At 43.3% G+C, this 21915-nt stretch overlaps 1 protein-coding gene across 4 annotated transcripts; it reads left to right on the forward strand.

Moving 5' to 3' along the window:
* The first annotated feature begins 463 nt into the window (after positions 1 to 463).
* ccdc65 (coiled-coil domain containing 65) lies at positions 464 to 21911 on the forward strand. 4 transcript variants are annotated; one of them, XM_059643356.1, is made up of 10 exons: positions 464 to 596; positions 6184 to 6336; positions 7071 to 7238; positions 8118 to 8287; positions 8525 to 8663; positions 10978 to 11175; positions 11843 to 12061; positions 13088 to 13240; positions 20256 to 20342; positions 21543 to 21911. In XM_059643356.1, the coding sequence occupies exons 2-9, from the start codon at positions 6205 to 6207 to the stop codon at positions 20337 to 20339; spliced, it is 1263 nt and encodes a 420-aa protein (XP_059499339.1). In that variant the 5' UTR covers positions 464 to 596; positions 6184 to 6204; the 3' UTR covers positions 20340 to 20342; positions 21543 to 21911. The 4 variants fall into 4 exon arrangements, with proteins under 4 accessions (XP_059499339.1, XP_059499340.1, XP_059499338.1 ...); XM_059643357.1 differs by having other exon boundaries at positions 21646 to 21911; XM_059643355.1 differs by having other exon boundaries at positions 20256 to 21911.
* Positions 21912 to 21915: the final 4 nt, after the last annotated feature.

Here is a 21915-nt window from a genome sequence, read left to right on the forward strand (position 1 = left end):
TTGACTGAAGTCTACCATTAATTTTCAGGAATAATCAAAATTAGGCACGAATTTCGCACAAAACTGGTTTAGAGACAAAAAGGCAAAATATAAGCCCTGCAATTGTTGAAAATCTGAACTGCGAAGAGAAATGTTGGAAATAACAGGTCGGGCAGCATCTTTATAGAGAAAAAAGTTTTCCTGGTTAATGACCTTTGAAAAGTTAATTATTGCGTCTCTCTTCACAAAGTCTGAAATTGGCAAGTGTTTCCGTCATATATTTCTTCTGATTTCAGATTGAAATACATGAATTGTCTTGAATAAAACACCTTTTAAATTGTACTTCTCGGTGTGCACCGGTTAAACATTACCCTGAAAACTTGATGAGACGACGCTTCCAGACCGAAAGGTGCCGCTGTAGGAGGAGATGCCGATAGGAGGGGAGGGGCACCATCGTGTTTCATTGGTTGCTCGATGGCGGTTGCTGAGGCGGTACGAAGGGGAGTGGTTGCTAGGTTACCGTCGGACAGCCGCAGTGTGTAGTTTTCCTGGGGACAGCTTCAAGGTGGAGAACCGGAGGGTTGAGGAGACGACGCACTCACTGTACACAGAGACAGGTATAGGGACCAGGCGCCCTAAAGACAGAGCTTTCATTTTTGTAGCGCCTCTCCCGTCTTCAGGGGCTGCCAAAGCGATTCCTAGGCGGGTTTCTTTCCCCACCCCTTCTCCCCACCCAGGTAAAAGCTGGCAGCCCAAGTTGTGTCCAGCAAGATCCCACTTCAGGGAAGGAGAAACACTTTGATGGTGTTCAGAAGAAGGTCCACTGGACTCTCGAAGAGTCCCAACTCGAAATGGCAGCATTCCTGCTCCTCTGATGCTGCACGACCTGCTGTGTTCATCCAGCTCCACGCTGTGTTATCCTACACTCCAGCAATCGGCACTTCCTACTATCTCTCGAAACCTCAACTCTGTTTCTCTCTCCACAAACGTTGCCAGACCTGCTGAGTTTCTTCAGCATTCTCTGTTTTTACTTCAGATCTTCCCTTGTTTGTTTTATTCACCTACCTTTAAAATGTTGTTGGTTTCAGAGGAGTTATCAATGGATCTTTTCCATTGCTTGAACGGTCAAAAATTTTTTTTCACAGAAAGCCATTCGTAATTATATATTCCCTTTTGCGAATTTGGGGAGAAAAATCTCTTATTTTGAAGTGTACGAAACCCGGCAATCAATTTGTGCGCTGCATGTTCCCCCCAAAAGCAATGTGATATTGAACAAATAGAGATTTAGAGTTTTGACCGAGAGATACATATTGGCCACACTATAAAAAACGCCTGTACTCTTTTTGTTCCAAGGAGCTACCGGAAATGTGTTCTCTAAATAAAAAAAGCAGTGTGAATATAGTTTACTCAAGTGCACTGGATCTTTTCAATTTTGTTTTTGAACAGGTGCACAGTAAATTTAAAGGGCAGACTTGTGAGTCACCTGTGCTGCAACTTGTAAGTTATTGCAGCAATTCCAGTTAACTCATTCAGGTTCCCTGAGACACAGGCAGTTTAGAGTCGAATCTATTGTTTCTATAGATTCTGGCATGATTCCTGCAATTTGGAAGAGAGCAAATATCACTCTGTTTTCTTTAAGAAAGCTAGGGAACTAGAGACCTGTTTGCCCCTATTACAGATGTAAGGCTATGCTAGAATCTACTCTAAAGGATGGGATAAATAGGCACATAAGTGATCATGACCTGATTAGACAAAACATGGATTTGCAAATAGGGAATCATGTTTAACAAGCATGGAGCTTTTTTGAGTGATAATGGGAACTGCAGATGCTGGAGAATCCAAGATAATGAAATGTGAGGCTGGATGAACACAGCAGGCTCAGGAGCACAAAAGCTGACGTTTCAGGCCTAGACCCTTCATCAGAGAGGGGGATGGGGTGAGGATTCTAGAATAAATAGGGAGAGAGGGGGAGGCGGACCGAAGATGGAGAGAAAAGAAGATGGGTGGAGAGGAGAGTATAGGTGTGGAGGTAGGGAGGGGATAGGTCAGACCAGGGAAGACGGACAGGTCAAGGAGGTGGGATGAGGTTAGTAGGTAGGAGATGGAGGTGCGGCTTGGGGTGGGAGGAAGGGATGGGTGAGAGGAAGAACAGGTTAGGGAGGCAGAGACAGGTTGGACTGGTTTTGGGATGCAGTGGGTGGAGGCGAAGAGCTGGGCTGGTTGTGTGGTGCAGTGGGGGGAGGGGACGAACTGGGCTGGTTTTGGGATGCGGTGGGGGAAGGGGAGATTTTGAAGCTGGTGGTGAAGTCCACATTGATACCATTGGGCTGCAGGGTTCCCAAGCGGAATATGAGTTGCTGTTCCTGCAACCTTCGGGTGGCATCGTTGTGGCACTGCAGGAGGCCCATGATGGACATGTCATCTAAAGAATGGGAGGGGGAGTGGAAATGGTTTGTGACTGGGAGGTGCAGTTGTTTATTCGCAATAAACGACTGCACCTCCCGGTCACAAACCATTTCCACTCCCCCTCCCATTCTTTAGATGACATGTCCATCATGGGCCTCCTGCAGTGCCACAACGATGCCACCCGAAGGTTGCAGGAACAGCAACTCATATTCCGCTTGGGAACCCTGCAGCCCAATGGTATCAATGTGGACTTCACCACCAGCTTCAAAATCTCCCCTTCCCCCACCGCATCCCAAAACCAGCCCAGTTCGTCCCCTCCCCCCACTGCACCACACAACCAGCCCAGCTCTTCGCCTCCACCCACTGCATCCCAAAACCAGTCCAACCTGTCTCTGCCTCCCTAACCTGTTCTTCCTCTCACCCATCCCTTCCTCCCACCCCAAGCCGCACCTCCATCTCCTACCTACTAACCTCATCCCACCTCCTTGACCTGTCCGTCTTCCCTGGACTGACCTATACCCTCCCCACCTATACTCTCCTCTCCACCTATCTTCTTTTCTCTCCATCTTCGGTCCGCCTCCCCCTCTCTCCCTATTTATTCTAGAATCCTCACCCCATCCCCCTCTCTGATGAAGGGTCTAGGCCCAAAACGTCAGCTTTTGTGCTCCTGAGATGCTGCTGGGCCTGCTGTGTTCATCCAGCCTCACATTTCATTATCTTGGAGCTTTTTTGAAGCAGTTTTGAGCAAAATTGATAAAGGAGATCCAATGGACATATTAGCTGTTGATATTCAGAAAGATTTTGAGAAAGTTCTTTACGGAGGCTGTGTAGAAAATTTAAAGCACATAGTGAAATAATTCCACAAAGCCTGGTTTCCTGTCACCAAGTCACCCTTTATTTACACGTGCATCATGCTTGATGCTGGTCCGTCTTCCTGAGCTAGCTTTCAGAACTGCTGACACTCTTGTTTATATCTGCTAGCCAGGGCTCAATGATTGAACTAGATTAACAGCCCCAATCAGGGAACTCATATAATATGAGGTGCACTTGGTCGACCTTATTACAATTACTGTACAGAGGATAGGAGGTAATGTACTGACATAAGTTAATGATTGATTATCAGACAGAAAACAGAGAGCAGAAATAAATGCATCATTAGCAGGCTGAGACTAGTAAGACACCACAAGGCTCATTATATGGCCCCCGTTGTACATAATTGATGTCATTGATTTGGAACCAAATGTAATGTTTTCAAGTTTGTGAATAATACAAAGCTAAGTGGGAAGGTCTGTTGTGAGGTACATGTAAAGCAGTGTTAGGAGTATTTGGCTGGGCTTAATGAATGGACTGGAACATGGCAGAAGGTATATAATGTGGAGAAATGTGAGGTTAATCCACTTTGGTATGAAGAACAGGTGTGTGGAGTATTTGTTGACTGGTAAGAGATTGCAAGTGTGAATGTACAAAGTGATCTAGTCAATTAGTCACTTAAGACCAATATCCGGATGTAGCAAGTTATTAGAAAGACAAATGGAACGTTAGCCTTTAATCACAAGAGGATTTGAATCCAGGAGTAGTGAAATTTTGCTTCAGTTGTGCAAGAGATTGGTTAGACTGCGCCTGGAGTATGGGGTGCAGTTTTGGCCTCTTTACCTCTGGAAAGATATTATCCTAAGGCTGTACAACAAAGGTTCATCAAACTTGTTCCTGGCATGGCAGGACATTTTGATTTGATTTAATTTGATTGATTTATTGTTACATGTGCTTATGTGCAGTGAAGAGCTTTGTTTATGAGCAGTACAGGCAGATCATAGTAAGCCAGGACATACAGATCATAGGGTGAAAAAATACTTAGAGGCATTAGGTTATATCACACAGGGCATGTGCTAGGCACGATCAGCATTAATTGAAGTTAGAGAGTCCATTCATCGGTCTAATAATGGCCTGGAAGAAGCTGTTCCTGAACCTGCTGGTGCATGTGTTCAAGCTTCTGTATCCTCTGCCTGATGAGAGAGCCCTGTGGAGAGAGACTAGGCAAACTGGGCCAGTATTCTTGAAGAATGAGAGTTGATCTCATGAAAATACTTAAAGGGGTAGACAGGGTCGATACGCATCAGATGTTTCCTCTCGCTGGGGAAATTGAAACCAAGGGGCCACAATTTAAAAAGTAAGGGGATGCCTCTTAGGTCAGAGATGAGAAATTATTTTAGTCAAAGGCTTGTGAACCTTTGGAATTCTTTACCCCAGAGGGCTGTGGAAGGTCAGTTTTTGAGCATATTTAAGAGAGAGATTGATAGATTTCTGATTTCCAGTGGCATACAGGGTTATGGGGATAGGGTGATGAAAGGTATTGAAGTATTTAATCAACCATGATCGTATCGAATGATAGGGTAGGGCAGGCTTGATGAGCTGAATGGCGTACTCCCGTTCGTATGATCCTATCTGAAAATCGTCACCTCTGAAAGTGCAGCAGTCTTTGACCTGCCTATATGACACAGTGACTGCACTTATAAAGTGATTGCCTGGCTGTAAAGCACTCTGGAATGTCCTGAGGGTATGAAAGATGCTATTTGGAAATGTAAGGTTTAATTTTTCATCACTGCACTTTAATGAGATGAAATTGGCTGCAGTCAGAGTCCTACCAATTGAATATCTGGCCAAATCTATTTGGCAAAACCTGAGGTGTTGTCTTCTTTTAACTTGCAATGAAAACGGAAAATTAAAAGGCTTGCATTTACTTGTACGTCCTTATTTATCTACTCAAGCACCTCATGTAAAATGATCTGGCAGCCTAGTGTTTATGGTGCTGGACTAATGACTGAGATAATTGAAATCAAGCTTGATAAATCTGGTCATTTGCAGATTGACAGGCGGAAAAAGCCACAAAAATTGCTGGGTTTCTGTAAGAACAAGACTCGGGACCCTAAAACCCTTCTGGGAAGGAGTTGTAGAGGGTGTTACTTCCAAATACTGAAAAGAGCTCCTGGAAATCAAACTCAATGAATCTGATTAGCGTAGAGAAAATAATTGCAAACGTTGAAAATCAAATATTTATTTACTAATTGATCTTCCATGCATTACTCTTGGCAATTAAGATGGTTTATGAGGACAAGGTAACTATGGAGTCCTTAGTTATTTCCTGGGGTAGGATAGCACCAGGCTCTTGGTAGCAGGGTTTAAGATGGCATGTTGTTAAAAGCTTGAGGTTACCCAGGTCTACTACAGTGAGCACAGTGCCACAGCACCTACCTGCTGTGAAGATCAGAGCTGGGAGGGCTCCAGTGATGATGAGTATAGTTTAGACATTATCTAAGTGGCCATTACAGGCACATGTTACCAAACATGTGACATAGCTTTATATTAATCAAAATCACTGATGTTTTAAAATGGGACTTGAAATCCATTTTCTTTGGTTACAAACATTTGGATTTGGAGCAGCATAAGCTATTCAGCCATGCTGTGTCATTCAATGAGATCATGGCTGATCTGATTGTGGCCTCAATTCCACTTTCCTACCTTACCTCAATAACTATTAACTCCCTTGCTAGTCACATATTTATCTACCTCAGTCTTAAAATTATTCAATTACCCTGCCTCCTCCACTTTCTGACAAGGAGAATCTCACAGGCTCATGCCCTCAGAGGGAAGAAAAATACTTCTCATCTCTGACTTAAATGGGAGATTCCTAAATTCTTAAACTGTTAAAGTGACAGAGTTGGAAAAGTCAGAAGTATTGCATTGTAACCTTGTATGCATGGTCACATGTTTGTTGTGTTGGTGACTTGGGAATCTCTTCAGTGATCCACAGATTGAATCACAATGCCGAAGAAGGGATCTAAAAAAATGACCAAAATGACCGAGGAGGAGCAACTGCTGTACATGCAGCAGAAAATGCTGGAAGAGGAAGAGATGCAAAAAAAGAAAGAGGATATGCTGAATCAATTCTTAAAGGTATTTCTTTCAAATCTAATTGTTTTTTCCAGAAGTGTCATTTTCATATTTATTCGTTCATGACAGTTGCTGCCTGGGTCGACATTCATTGTCCATTCCTAATTGCCATTCACAGGGTGCTTGTAAGATGCTTGCTTGAACTAATGCAGTCCTCAGTATGTAGGTACACCACCAGTACTGTTGGGAAGGGAGTTCCATGATTTTGACCCAGTGACAGGAAAGGGTCAGCCATCTAGTTCCAAGACAGAATAGTGTGTGGTTGGGAGAAGGGGAGAGGAGGAATCCTGCAGAGAGTGTTGTGCCGATGTATCTGCTGCCCTTGTCCTTCTAGACGGTAGGCGACACTAGTTTGGAAGGTGCTGCCTTGGCGGCTGCTAGGGTGGTTTCCGTCATCAGCAGAAAGCAGGTTTATACAGATATATGGTGCTGCCACTGTGCATTGCTGGTGGAAGGAATGAATGTTGGATGGGATGCCCATAAGTAGGCTGCTTTGTCCTAAATGGTGTTGAGCGTCTTGACTGCTATTGGAACTGCACTTGTCCAGGCAAGTGGGGGAGTATTCCATCACACTCCTGATTTTGAGGGACAGTAAGTGCCACAGAATATTCAGCCTGCAACTCACGCCTGTAACCATGGAATTTATCCTGTATTTATTTCATGGTTTGAATAGTGCAGTTGTGGTGTGATTTGTCTTGCTCTTTCTGCTTAATCACCAGTGTTCTTTTTCCCTACAGGATAAACTGTCTAAGGAAGAGCACAACACCCGTCTCAACACGCTGAAGCTAAATGAAAAGTGGCGCACCGTGATGCGGGAGGCAAAAGCTGCAGAACTCAGGAAGGACATTGAGATCCTGAGCCAAACCTTTGAAAGAATTGTAGACCGGAAAGACGGTGTCATCAGAGTAAGATGAGGAGAAATTGCCACTGACCTAGGATTGTGACTTGATATATAATGAGCTGTTTAGTGAAAGCAGGACTAGGCCCAAAACATGTTTCACGTTTTCACTCCCCTTTAAAGAAAAAGCTGACTGCCAGCTGTACAGTGCACAAGCACAAAGGTTTCCACATTTCCTGCAAGAATGGCCTCCTACTGGTTGCCCATGTCACAGCACCAATCCTCATGTTGGAACTGTGTGCGTATATGACCATGTTATTTAACAATTCATGCATCATATTCTCGAGCCTGCATAGGGTCATCAAACAATATTCAGGTATACGAATGTCTGTTGGTGGATGAAGATTTGAATGGTGAATAGTCTGTAGGGAGACTGCCTTTCTGTTAAAGTGAGAGATTTCCATTCTGTCTGAAGCAGTGATTTTCTGGCTGCTGTTCTGCCATCATCGGCATTCAGATTGCTGATGGTCACACAATCTTCCCTTCAACATCGTAACTGAAACAGCTAACATCTTCACTCTGTTTTGCCTGCAGTGCACCTCCCATTTGTTGCCTGACAGGACAAATGCAAAATTTGCAAAGCCTTGGCTACCGTTACACTGCAAGCACTTGCACGAGCAAACAGTATGCCAGGGTAAGTTCTCATTTCCCAGTCACCATGTCTGCTCAGTACACTGCACTGATGTTGTTACTGAGATTGGGAACCAGGAATCCCAAATCTGGATCGTACCCAATTTATAGTGCTCATTCTACAGTAGCATGATGTGGTGAATGTAGCGGCGAGGAACCCCAGACAGTTACATCAAAGAATTTGATGTTGAGTGGACTAATTAAAATCAGTGAGCCACCAGAGGAATCTGTAATCTGTTTCTTATACGTCTTCCAGGCTTTAACAAAAGATTTGGAAGAGGCAGAGGAACAGTACGCAACAGCCCTGCGGAACCATATTCAGAACGTGGATAAGCTGGTGGATTTGCAACGCAGTCGACTTATTGTAATAGAGAGTGAGTTTGAGGCAGAGTTGGCGTCACTGAAAGAAGAGTTCGATGCCGAGAGGTCAGTATTCAGTTTTTGGAATACAAAGAGATGTTGGCATTTACTGAACTTTGAAATGGCAGCTATAGCTCTTTCCACAGTACCTGTGGGTCATTTCCACTTTGAAAAATGAGATTGATTTTCAATTACTTAATGCTCTTTTTAAATTACATAACTGAGGAAGATATAATGGTGTATTGTGGATCAGAAGGTGGTTGTTATTCTAGTGATAGTTGAATTCAGTTTGCATCTTGACAGACAGCAAATGATTGAGCAGCATGAGCAAGAGATGACCAATCTGGAGGATATCATGTACGCCATGGACCAGATCTTTGGAGAAGTCGCAAACGAAGCGCGACAAGAATTCAACAGTACCAGGGATGACCTCAAAAACAAGGTAAGGAAGCTTGGACTCCACCGATAGAATGAAGTTAGGGATATGGACACCATGTGATCAAGTGCTCGCAAAAACACAAGAAATAACTGGCTAACATCAAAATCTATGGTATTCAATACATATTGTATTGTAGAATGTATAAGATCAAACCTTGAGTTGGATGTGTGTGTGTTTGTTACTGGGTCTAAACATTGCCTCTGAGCATCTAAGTGGTAAATGTTCTTTTGTTTTCATACTGAAACTGTTATTCCCTTGAGAAGACAGACTTCATTGATTAAAACAGGCATTTTTCATGTATGAGGCCCAGCTGGTATTGTGGGGTGTAGTTCTGTTCACTTCCGATATCTATGCACACTTACTTTCTAGCAAGGGTTTACTGCTTGGGGAGGATGGTGGCAATAATGTTACTGGATTAGTGATCCAGAGGCCTGCGTTAATGATTCGGGGATGAGAGTTCAAGACCTACTCTGACATCTGGGGAACTTAAATTCAATTAATTATCGAAACTAGATTTAAAAAAAAATAAAGTTGCTCTCCATAATGGTCGTCATCAGAGTTCCGGATTTTTGTCAAAATATCCTCTTGTTTATTGCCAATCGTAAAATCCCACCTGGTTCACTCATGTCCTCTGGGGAAGGAAATATGCCATCTTTTGTCGATCTGGACTACATATGATTCCAGATCCATGCATTGACTTGTAATTGTCATCTACAATGCTGAGATGATCCAGTATGTCACTCAGTTTTATTACACCACTACAGAAAAGTGAACATTTTCATTGTACCTATGCCATGTTGGATACAGCCGTTCAAGAAAACGGCTCACCACCTTCTTGAGGATAACTGGATGAGACATTTTGTCTATGCCAGTGACACATACATTCCACAAATGAATAAACACAAGAGTAATGATCAGGATCTGGATACAGAGACTGACTTCTGTCTTTTCAAGCCCTGGATGTGAAACAACCCAGATATGGATCGTGGACCATGGACTTGGGACTTTCTTGAGTAGAACGGCTTAGCTACTGCTTCTGAACCTTCAGGGAAATCTTAAGAAGGTCTTTGATGTTGAGGTGTGATGTCCCATGTTTGAATAGCTCACTACTGAGCAATGGCCATGAAGATGATAGGTGCCTGTGGAATAGAATCTTAGTGAGAGTCAACAACTTTAGTAGGGGAGTGGGAAACTTAGAAGGAAGGAGATAGCAAGAACTGCAGATGCTGGAGTCGGAGATAACACAGTGTGGAGCTTGAGGAACACAGCAGGCCAGGCAGCATCAGAGGAGCAGGAAAATTGATGTTTCGAGCCGGGACTCTTCTTCAGAAATGCCCATGGAGGTACCTTGACGGTATGAGATTTCAGGATAGTAATATTCTGATATGTGAACAGCTTCATTGCATATGTAGCATATTCCATGCAGTAATGGCAGAAAATGCCAATCACAAAGGGCCTGTAATTCGCACCTTCAAATAACAAACAAACTAATGAATAGAAATGATAAAGGGTTTGACCATCCAGTTGTGACGCTACTGGCTCAGCACCAAAATTAGCAATATGTGTTGTGGTCTTATGTTACAGAGAATCTGAACTCTGGGCTGACCTAAGGAACTGGGAATGAGTTCTAGTAAGATGTAATTTGTCTTGAAAAGTACCATCACAATGAGGTAGAATATAAATGTAACTAGTTCTGCTCTCTTTCTATGCCCTCTTTCTATGCCCTCAATACATCCAGAGTGCTTTCTCCTTCTGCTGTATTGAAAGATGTCAATGGACAGTTTGCCCAGGGTGTAGTACTATGAATTTTTTTTATATTCATTCATTAATTGACAGACTGTTTGCATTCATTATAATTTAGTATTGTTTGCACAACTCTATGAAAATCTGTGTGAGTTTCCTATGAATGGCCTTAAGATGTTCTTAGCTGTCCTAATTGAGCAAGTGTTTTGTTCTTTAGATTTTTACATAATAGCAAGACTCATGGTTGCAATACAGAGAGATAAAGTCAATGCCACTTGCTGCTGTTTATACACAGGTTTGTTGATGAAAATTAGCATAGTGCAAAATCTGACCCAAGGTCATTGTCCTGTTAAGATGATTTCATCAAACTAAGATTTAACTGTCAGAACTAAAACTGATTATTGTATCTACATGATTCTTATAAGATGTGTTATCAAGCTGAAATTACTGCAGAACCTAGAATGGTTTCCTATGAAGAACACTTATTTATGTCATTTCTATTGTTTCTAATTCACTTAAGCAAAGTAACACCTTAGAACTTAATGAGACCAGTGGTGTGTTTTGCTGCATTTAGAGTCTGGAGGAGAAACATTCACTCCGAGTTAATCTGGAAGGATTAGTGGAAGATTTGTGGCTGCAGTTTCAACATGCATTGAAGAACTATATCGACTCAACCGAGGATCGAAAAATTGCATTTGAAACTCTGAAAGCACGAGATGAGAAGAGTGCAAAAGAGATTGAAATGCAGATGAAAAAGCTGCAGAAAATGCAAGTAGGTGTAACTAAATACTCACTGTACTTGTATCACAGTACAGTCATTGCATTTAATTTGACAGTATTTGGAAAAAACACTCAATTATAAACCTTGCAGTGTTAAAGCTGCAAATTTACTGAGGTTGGATTTGTATGCTGCTGTTTAGAATATAAATGACCCTCTTTTTCTCTCTGTAGCTTTTCTTGTCTCTTTCAGTTTTATGTGTTTTAGATCCCTGAACAATATTTGGAGCTCACAAAATTATTCCCCAGTGAATCTTTACTATAGAATCTAAGGGCAGATTTTATGAATTAACATTGCCCGTATGGAGTTCAACATATTGGTGAATCAGCGACAAATTCATTTTTATTGACTGAAAAATCATGAAGAGCCAGGTGCTCCTAGTGGGAAAGGTTTGAAGAATGACTGTGTGAAATCAGCACCTCAAACTGCGTTGCTGTCTCTATCTTGTCTGTATGTTATCTTCAGCCTTCAAACTCAAGCTTGGTGTCTCCTCATCACTATTCTCCTAGTGACTTCATCTTCCGACCTATAATTTTCAATCATGATATTGCCTTGGCAAGTGCCTGAATTCTCAGTTTCTAAAATATCAGTATAAAGTTTACTGTTTACACTGATTACTAGAAATTTGACATGCTCCATTTATTTACTATTTTACCAATAGGATACAATAGCAACACTGAAGGTCAAGATAGCAGCTAATTCGCGCAAGTGTGAAGCACAGAACAAAAAATTACGGAATGAAAAAGAAACAATTAAGCAGCATTTCCTGATGCAGAAAAGCCAGATGAATTACCTCCGAGCTCGTGAGCACGAGCGACTCATCAAACTAACCGTGGAGAGTAATGCTGCCATCAAAACACTGAAGGATGTTTGTGATAAGGTAAATTCACAGGTCTCCTGAATAAAATGTAAAAAGATGCAAGTTCATCCTTGCGTTTTCGTTAACATGAGTGGATGGAGGAAAGCCTGCTTGATTAATCTATGTAGGTATCAGGAGTCAGACTATAATTAATCTGTTCCTCATGAATCTGCAGTGGTCTTGTTTTCAGTAGTGGTGATAACGTAGGATTTCCCTACTGTTGACAGAACAAATCAAATCTGTATGAATGGCAACATTGAGGAAGAGGAGCTAGGGGAGTTTTAGTTTCAGGCTGATGCCACCAAGCGTGCAAAGTTGTGCCGTGCAGAGGGTAAGGATGAAGATGGGGGTTTGGGTTTGTTTTGGGGGGTGGGAAGAAAGGATTTTGAATGAGAAACAGGAGGGTAAATTGCTTGAATGAGGTGTAGCAGACAAAGATCAAGGATGTATGCCTTGGCAATTCTGAAATGTAATCAAGCAAAGTACAAAGCTATTTAACATATCAGCACTTCACCATAGTTCACTTTGTAAGATTACTTCTATTTATCTCATGTTTGTTCTGTTCAACTGATTTTAAAAAGTAATTTATCCCTACTACAAAATATAGCCTACATTATGCACATTTTAGCAACAACATGATGGGTGCAATGATGCTTATCACGATTAACTCTGCATAACTTCAACATAGCACATCATTCCAATCATGTGAAGAACAACTCTCATGGTAATTCCAAATGGTCACTAGGTTCCATTTTATCAATGTATCAATCCTCTCCAAATAAAATGGTCTCTATTTAACAGATGTTGCTGCTGCATTACCTGAGGCTGTGTAGATGTATCATTAATTAGCACACAGGGTTAAGTGATCACTGTGTCTCTCCCTGTTTAGTGTTACCTTGGATCCACCCTGTTTAATAAAGCTGTTTAACATCAATGACCATTGTCACTCATCTCAGTGAGTCCTTATGACAGTAATCCTTTTGGAGTAAAATGTTGAATAATTGTTGTTCTTCATCGAGTGAATGCTTGCTCCTTTGATATGTCTAGGGTGAGCACATACTGAAGATGGCAGAGATGTGCAGGAAACTGGAAACAGAAGAAGAGAAGGTTCTCCCATTCTATGCCTCCTCTCTGACCCCGGAAGAAGAGAATAAAGCTGAACATTTGATGCTGATGAGGCCATGTGAAGAACTTGCTGAGGTGAGAAGTGGACAAACTCAAACTCGGACAAGATAATAAAATGTGAGGCTGGATGAACACAGCAGGCCCAGGGGCATTTCAGGAGCACAAAAGCTGATGTTTCGGGCCTAGATCCTTCATCAGAGAGGGGGATGAGGTGAGGGTTCTGGAATAAATAGGGAGAGAGGGGGAGGCGGACCGAAGATGGAGAGAAAAGAAGATAGGTGGAGAGGAGAGTGTAGGTGGGGAGGGGATAGGTCAGTCCAGGGAAGATGGACAGGTCAAGGAAGTGGGATGAGGTTAGTAGGTAGGAGATGGAGGTGCGGCTTGGGGTGGGAGGAAGGGATGGGTGAGAGGAAGAACAGGTTAGGGAAGCAGAGACAGGTTGGACTGGTTTTGGGATGCAGTGGGTGGAGGGGAAGAGCTGGGCTGGTTGTGTGGTGGAGTGGGGGGAGGGGACGAACTGGGCTGGTTTTGGGATGCGGTGGGGGAAGGGGAAATTTTGAAGCTGGTGAAGTCCACATTGATACCATTGGGCTGCAGGGTTCCCAAGCGGAATATGAGTTGCTGTTCGTGCAACCTTCGGGTGGCATCATTGTGGCACTGCAGGAGGCCCATGACGGACATGTCATCTGAGGAATGGGAGGGGGAGTTGAAATGGTTTGCGACTGGGAGGTGCAGTTGTTTATTGCGAGGATGCCACCCGAAGGTTGCAGGAACAGCAACTCATATTCCGCTTGGGAACCCTGCAGCCCAATGGTATCAATGTGGACTTCACCACCAGCTTCAAAATCTCCCCTTCCCCCACCGCATCCCAAAACCAGCCCAGTTCGTCCCCTCCCCCCACTGCACCACACAACCAGCCCAGCTCTTCCCCTCCACCCACTGCATCCCAAAACCAGTCCAGCCTGTCTCTGCCTCCCTAACCTGTTCTTCCTCTCACTCATCCCTTCCTCCCACCCCAAGCCGCACCTCCATCTCCTACCTACTAACCTCATACCACCTCCTTGACCTGTCCGTCTTCCCTGGGCTGACCTATCCCCTCCCTACCTCCCCACCTATACTCTCCTCTCCACCTATCTTCTTTTCTCTCCATCTTCGGTCCGCCTCCCCCTCTCTCCCTATTTATTCCAGAACCCTCACCCCATCCCCCTCTCTGATAAAGTGTCTAGGCCCGAAACGTCAGCTTTTGTGCTCCTGAGATGCTGCTTGGCCTGTTGTGTTCATCCAGCCTCACATTTTATTATCTTGGATTCTCCAGCATCTGCACTTCCCACTATCATTCAAACGCGGACAAGTTTGCTTAGGTTGGAATTTATTGGGAAGCTAAATTGACACTAAAGTAAGGTATAGATGAGGTGTAACATGTTTCTATCAGGTAGCAATGGGCAGAGTAAGATATGATTTGAGTGAGGTGAATCGGCACGGTAGAATTTGTATCGGGTAGATGTGTGAAGGGTTTGCCTCTGAAGAATATGTCTCATGGACCACAGAGATTTGGCTCAAGATTGCATGCTGTAATTAATTTCAGTAACCTTTCTGAGTTTAGTATATTATGTCTATCCAATTGGACAGCAAAGTAAATTATACATAATTGTGACAATCACCATATTGTAAAATATTGTAATGGAATGAGGGGTTAAAGTTGAGTGATAATGGGAACTGCAGATGCTGGAGAATCCAAGATAATAAAATGTGAGGCTGTATGAACACAGCAGGCCCAGCAGCATCTCATGAGCACAAAAGCTGACGTTTCGGGCCTAGACCCTTCGTTAGAGAGGGGGATGGGGTGAGGGTTCTGGAATAAATAGGGAGAGAGGGGGAGGCGGACCGAAGATGGAGAGAAAAGAAGATAGGTGGAGAGGAGAGTATAGGTGGGGAGGTAGGGAGGGGATAGGTCAGTCCAGGGAAGACGGACAGGTCAAGGAGGTGGGATGAGGTTAGTAGGTAGGAGATGGAGGTGCGGCTTGGGGTGGGAGGAAGGGATGGGTGAGAGGAAGAACAGGTTAGGGAAGCAGAGACAGGTTGGACTGGTTTTGGGATGCGGTGGGGGAAGGGGAGATTTTGAAGCTGGTGGTGAAGTCCACATTGATACCATTGGGCTGCAGGGTTCCCAAGCGGAATATGAGTTGCTGTTCGTGCAACCTTCGGGTGGCATCATTGTGGCACTGCAGGAGGCCCATGATGGACATGTCATCTAAAGAATGGGAGGGGGAGTGGAAATGGTTTGCGACTGGGAGGTGCAGTTGTTTATTCCGAACCGAGTGGAGGTGTTCTGCAAAGCGGTCCCCAAGCCTCCGCTTGATTTCCCCGATGTAGAGGTAGCCACACCGGGTACAGTGGATGCAGTATACCACATTGGCAGATGTGCAGGTGAACCTCTGCTTAATGTGGAAAGTCATCTTGGGGCCTGGGATAGGGGTGAGGGAGGAGGTGTGGGGGTAAGTGTAGCATTTCCTGTGGTTGCAGGGGAAGGTGCCGGGTGTGGTGGGGTTGGAGGGCAGTGTGGTGCGAACAAGGGAGTCACGGAGAGAGTGGTCTCTCCGGAAAGCAGACAGGGGTGAGGATGGAAAAATGTTGAGCTCTAGTTTAGAGATAATGGAAACTGCAGATGCTGGAGAATTCCAAGATAATAAAACGTGAGGCTGGATGAACACAGCAGGCCCAGCAGCATCTCAGGAGCACAAAAGCTGACGTTTCGGGCCTAGACCCTTCATCAGAGAGGGGGATGGGGAGAGGGAACTGGAATAAATAGGGAGAGAGGGGGAGGCGGACTGAAGATGGAGAGTAAAGAAGATAGGTGGAGAGAGTGTAGGTGGGGAGGTAGGGAGGGGATAGGTCAGTCCAGGGAAGACGGACAGGTCAAGGAGGTGGGATGAGGTTAGTTGGTCGATGGGGGTGCGGCTTGGGGTGGGAGGAAGGGATGGGCGAGAGGAAGAACAGGTTAGGGAGGCAGAGACAGGTTGGACTGGTTTTGGGATGCAGTGGGTGGGGGGGAAGAGCTGGGCTGGTTGTGTGGTGCAGTGGGGGGAGGGGATGAACTGGGCTGGTTTAGGGATGCAGTTGGGGAAGGGGAGATTTTGAAGCTGGTGAAGTCCACATTGATACCATTAGGCTGCAGGGTTCCCAGGCGGAATATGAGTTGCTGTTCCTGCAACCTTCGGGTGGCATCATTGTGGCACTGCAGGAGGCCCATGATGGACATGTCATCTAAAGAATGGGAGGGGGAGCTCTAGTTTACCTCAGTTAAGCATTCCAATATGCTGTATTGCCTGAGGCTGTGTGGATATTTCATTGATTCACACCCATGGTTAACAGTGATCACTGTGTCTCCTTGTTTAGTATAGCTTGGATCCATACTGTTTAATAAAGTTGTTTAACGTCAATGACTATTGTCACTCATCTCAGTGAATTCTTACAACAAATTTGCTTGGAGTCAAATCGTGAATACTTGCCTAAAACCAGAGCTGAAATTGATCCAAAATGGAATTTGGGTACAAAAAGATGTGAATTTTCTTATTGGCCAATTCATTTTCTGATAAAGGGTCTAGGCCCTAAACATCAGCTTTTGTGCTGCTTAAGATGCTGCTTGGCCTGCTGTGTTCATCCAGCTCCACACTTTGTTATCTCGGATTCTCCAGCATCTGCAGTTACCATTATCTCTGATCTCTCATTTCCCAGATCTGATTTGTTTTATTGTTGTCATATGTACTGAAGTACAGTGAAAAGTTTTGTTTTACATGCAGATCATAGCTTACGAGGACATACAGATCATATTGTGTTTAGACAGAGCAAGGCATACAAGATTATGGTTACAAGGTTACAGGAGGCGGACAAAAGCAAGACCAACATAAGATTTGAAATTAGAGAGGTCCATTCGGCAGTCTAATAGCAGCAGGGAAGAAGCTGTTCTTGAACCTGTTGGTATGTGTGTTTAGGATCCTGTATCTTCTGCCTGGTGGAAGAGAGTATAACTGGGATTGGGGATGGGGGTCTTTGAAGATGTTGGCTGCCTTTTGTAGATGGATCTGCTGCAAATAATTGCTTTTCCTAGATTCTATAGTATAGTAAATTTGTACTTTGTCTTTTTTTTAAGGCAATGATGGATTGTGTGGCTCTGGAACAATTCTGGAAGCGCTATAATAAGGTTCACTTGGACCAGATTGTTTTGCAGAAAGAGAAACATACCTTGCTGCAGGAGAACAGACGTCTCCGGCAACTCCTGAAACAGTACTTAGATGGAATCTCTGTCAATGAGGAAATCCTGTCAAACCTAAACCCTCTCATCGTCATCAACAATAAAACAAATGTGAAAATGAATATGCCTGTGATAGAATCTGCAGCCTCAAAGCCGATTTACAATGTGATTGAGGCTGCACACATCATTAATCACACAGTCTAATAATCACTTAAATTCATGTGTTAATGTCTTCTGTCTGTCTTTTACTTTACTGACCAGTGTCACTAAATGATATTTTTTCCCCTAATTAACTAAATTATCACGTGGGTAGCTATTTATCATTCAATAAATATATAAATCTGCAGCTGCACCAACCAGTTATCAAATTCTCTGTACAAATTTACTTTGCTACTGAAACAAAGTACATTCTTCCAACAGTAAGTGTTGATATATGGGGCGGGGGGGAGGAGGTGGAAATGGTGTACTAATTATCTTGCTTCTCCTCTCAATGTAACAAAACTACTGAGTGTCTAACATTGTAGCTGAGTGAATGCAAATTATTTGTTCGACCTGTTCCTAATAGTTAAGATAAAGATTTTTTTTAAATCTGAGGTTTAGATAAGAATTCTTATTATTGAATGACAAAGTATTATAGCACAGAAAAGCCATTTAGTCCAACAACTACACCCTACAGTTTTTGTGGCATCCATGTTTCTCCCTGTCCCCTCTTCATCTCATCCCATCACCATATCCTTCTATCCCGCCTCCCTCATCTGGTAATGAAGTTTCCCCTTAAATGCATGTAGTTGTTAGTTCTATATTCTCACCACGCACTGGGTAAGATAATTTCTCCAGAATTCTCTAGGGCATTGATTCTATTTCTGGCTTCTGGTTCTGACCTTATCCATGAGTGAAAACGCCTTCTCTATGTCTACCCTAGCAAATCCTTTGAGGGGAATCCAGCAGCAAGAAAGTAAGTGTGCCTTTAGTTTTGACACTCAGCGAGGGCCAGTGGGTGTGAAGAAGGAAAAAGCAGTAGCTTTCAGAGGCCACTCTCTTATCCATGTTTCTGATTGCTCCAGATTGAAACATCTCTCTTCCCCCAAAATTGTGACAGACAGGCCACCCTGGTCTCCCAGTTGGGAAACAAATCAGCTCTCTTACCTGCTCAGATGACAAGTAATTGTGGAGGTGGTCAATGAAGCCCTTAAGAGGCCCTAATTGACCACATAAGGGCCTTAATCAGTGACAGAGCAAGAAATTCCCCAATAAATCTCTCCCAGGGCTTAATTGGTGAGTATCTCGACAAGGCCAACTTGTCTAATTACTTTCCCTACCCTCCGCCTCCAATAGGGGGAAAATTATCCCCATACATTTGCACAGACACTGCAATATATTGAATAAAGAACAACTACTTCAACTGCAAAAGCTCAAGAACTCCATGAGCAGACAGTCTGCATATATATTACTTTCTGAAGGAGCCATCTAGTTCAATGAATTGATCTGAGTAACATATTAGAATGGCAGTATACTGCAGTCTTCCAAGCTTTATCCGTGCATACCAGCTCACTCACTCTATTTTCTCAAAATTTCCTTAGTTGCCACTAACAGATCCAGTCAAGGCAGGCTATCCACATTTTCACCTGAAAGAGTTGTCTCTGCTGTTGCTGCTGCCACCAGTGGTAGGATTTTCATGTCTGGTCAGGAATGTTTTGTTAGCATAGGTGTTCTTGGTTTAATATTAGCTCTTCTGTTATGTTGCATTTAAGCTTGGAAAACTGCTCAGTTCTCAAGAAACATTAGAGAATATTTGTGTGATGGCTCATCAGAAGTAGTTCTTTAGCTTGGGGTTTTCTAAGGCTGACAGGCACTACAGTTGCAAGTCTTTCCGTTCATTTCTTGTATAAACATCTGTGAGACAGAATTGATATATTTGGAACGCTGTTAAAAAATGAAAAAGAACTGCTTTTGGAACAGGTTAGGTCTGTGATTTGCCAGGTCGGATTGCTTGCAGAGGTGCAATTCAGTGTAAGATGTCTTCTCTGATGAGAGGCTTGCAGGTCTGAATTCCTGCCCAGATTGTTTGTTCCAGAGTTAAATTTTAACCCCTTTTTAAAAGGTAGAATTTTCACAAATTTCTCCTGTGGAAAAGAGTCACCCTTATTGTCTTAAAGATGGTAAGAACTGCCGATGCTGGAGAATCTGATATAACAAGGTGTAGAGCTGGATGAACACAGCATCAGGGGAGCAGGAAAGCTGACTTTTCGGGTCGGGACCCTTCTTCAGAAAAAGGGGAGGGGAAGGGGATTCTGAAATAAATGGGGTTGGGGGGGGCAGTGATAGCAGGTGGATAGTGGAGCGGATCGGTGGGAGAGAAGACGGACAGGTCAAGGAGGCGGGGATGAAGCTAGTAAAGATAAGTGTAGGTAGGTAGTGGTGGGGATTGGCTTCAAAATCTCCCTGCCCCCAACCTCATCCCAAGACCAGCACCCCCACACTTGTCCCTGCCTCATTGACGTACCTGTCTTTTCTCCCACCTATCCGCTCCACTATCCACCTGCTATCACTGCACCCCACCTCTCTATTTGTTTCAGAGCCCCAATCCCCTCCCCCACTTCTGAAGATGTGCCCAACCTGAATTGTCAGCTTTCCTGCTCCTCTAATGCTGCCTGGCCTGCTGTGTTCCTCCAGATCCACACTGTGATACCTTATTGTCATTGTGAATCCACAAGCAGCAGGACGTCTGTCCTCACCCAGAAACCCTGAGCTATTATAATTAATTATATTGGTGATTACATGAAGCAACCTGTTGTTGAGTTCAGTAACTTGCTGGCCAATGTTTCCATATTTCAACAGATATCACAGTTGAAAAAACGAGACAAATCGAAATTGCACTTCAGAATCCTATCACTTCCCCATTATGCTGTTGATACGGCCTAAGAGGTAAGCACAGGCCTCAGTGCAGATTGTCACCAGCTTTCTAATTTGTGGTCCATGATGTGGAGGTGCCACTGTTGGACTAAAGTGGACAAGGTCAGAAGTCACGTGACACCAGGTTATCACCCAATAGGTTTATTTGAGATCACAAGCTTTCAGAGCAATTTTTTTTGTGATTTCAAATAAACCTGTTGGAAGATAACCTGCTGTCATGTGACTTCTTAGTTTCTGTGGCCCAATTTAGGAATGTTACTCTTGAGGAAATGCAATACCTTTCTAGTTTGTATTTAAGTGTCAAGTGCTATCAGCCTCCACCACCGATGCAAACTAAAGATTCCCACCTTCCTACCCCCACTGTTTCACTCAATGAATACAACTCTGCCACTGTGATTTTCCAATTCTCACACCAGCTGTCATGACCTCTTGGAAGTAGGTCTTCCAATTCACTGCTAATTAGTGCTGAATTATGAGCTGTTTGTTATTCAGCATTCACACCTATTTTGGAAGTAGATTCAGATTGCTCTTGGCTACATTTTCCAATTTTTTCATTCCATGAAATGGTTTGACTTGAAAACAGAGTAACTAAGTTTAGAACTTTGAACCTTGACGAACAATTCATGTGCTTGTAGCAAATTTAGTTCTCACTGGAGGCTTTAACCTATGTCAAAGGATGGAGCTGTCCACCATTGAAATAACAGCAAAATTTGATAAGTATTGTACAATAACATCACACACCCATGTTTAAAATCTAACACACTTTTGCATTTCTGTGCAATCTTGAATTATGCATCACTACAGACTAAAATAGTGTTAAGGGTAAAGTAATGCTCATACTCCACAGTTACAAAGTCATAGAGATGTACAACACGGAATAAGATCCTTCAGACCAACTTGTCCACGCGAACCAGATACCCTAAATTAATCTAGTCCCAATTGCCAGCATTTGGCCCATGTCCCTCTAAACCCTTCCTATTCATATACCCACCCAGATACCTTTTAAATGTTGTAATTATACCAGCCTCTGCCACTTCCTCTGGCAGCTTACTCCATTCTCTAACAATTTCTCCTCTTCAGCTTATTTTAGTTATATCTGAAAACTGATCAACATGTGTCTTCACACTTGACCACTCCCCCCCTCCCCAAAATTAACAATAGATTGTTTATAATGCATTTTTATAAATAATAATCTTGTATAATTGTTACAAGGGCAAGACCAGCATGTGAGTGAGGAAAACACCTTCAATAATGTCAGAAGTACTATAATGCTGATTACAGAAACTGAGTTTGACCTAAAACTGCACTTACGCAGATTAACCTGAAGGCAGTAATGATCAGTGATAATGGGAACTGCAGATGCTGGAGAATCCAAGATAACAAAGTGTGAAGCTGGATGAACACAGCAGGCCAAGCAGCATCTCATGAGCACAAAAGCTGACGTTTTGGGCCTAGACCCTTCATCAGTAATGATCAATTGTCTGTAACCAAGTGATTATTCACAGATGCCACTTGAACAAGAAGAAATTCTTACGATGGAGACAATAATCAACCAACTCTTCCTCATTTTAAAAAATAAAAGCAA

The sequence above is a fragment of the Stegostoma tigrinum genome, chromosome X (assembly GCF_030684315.1).
Source record: "Stegostoma tigrinum isolate sSteTig4 chromosome X, sSteTig4.hap1, whole genome shotgun sequence".
Classification (NCBI taxonomy): Eukaryota; Metazoa; Chordata; class Chondrichthyes; order Orectolobiformes; family Stegostomatidae; genus Stegostoma; species Stegostoma tigrinum.

Coding starts and splice junctions, on each gene's coding strand:
- ccdc65 (XM_059643354.1), top strand. CDS start 6,205: ATGCCGAAGAAGGGATCTAAAAAAATGACCAAAATGACCGAGGAGGAG. Junction 7,239..8,117: donor GGAAAGACGGTGTCATCAGA/GTAAGATGAGGA, acceptor TACGTCTTCCAG/GCTTTAACAAAAGATTTGGA. Junction 8,664..10,977: donor GGGATGACCTCAAAAACAAG/GTAAGGAAGCTT, acceptor TGCTGCATTTAG/AGTCTGGAGGAGAAACATTC.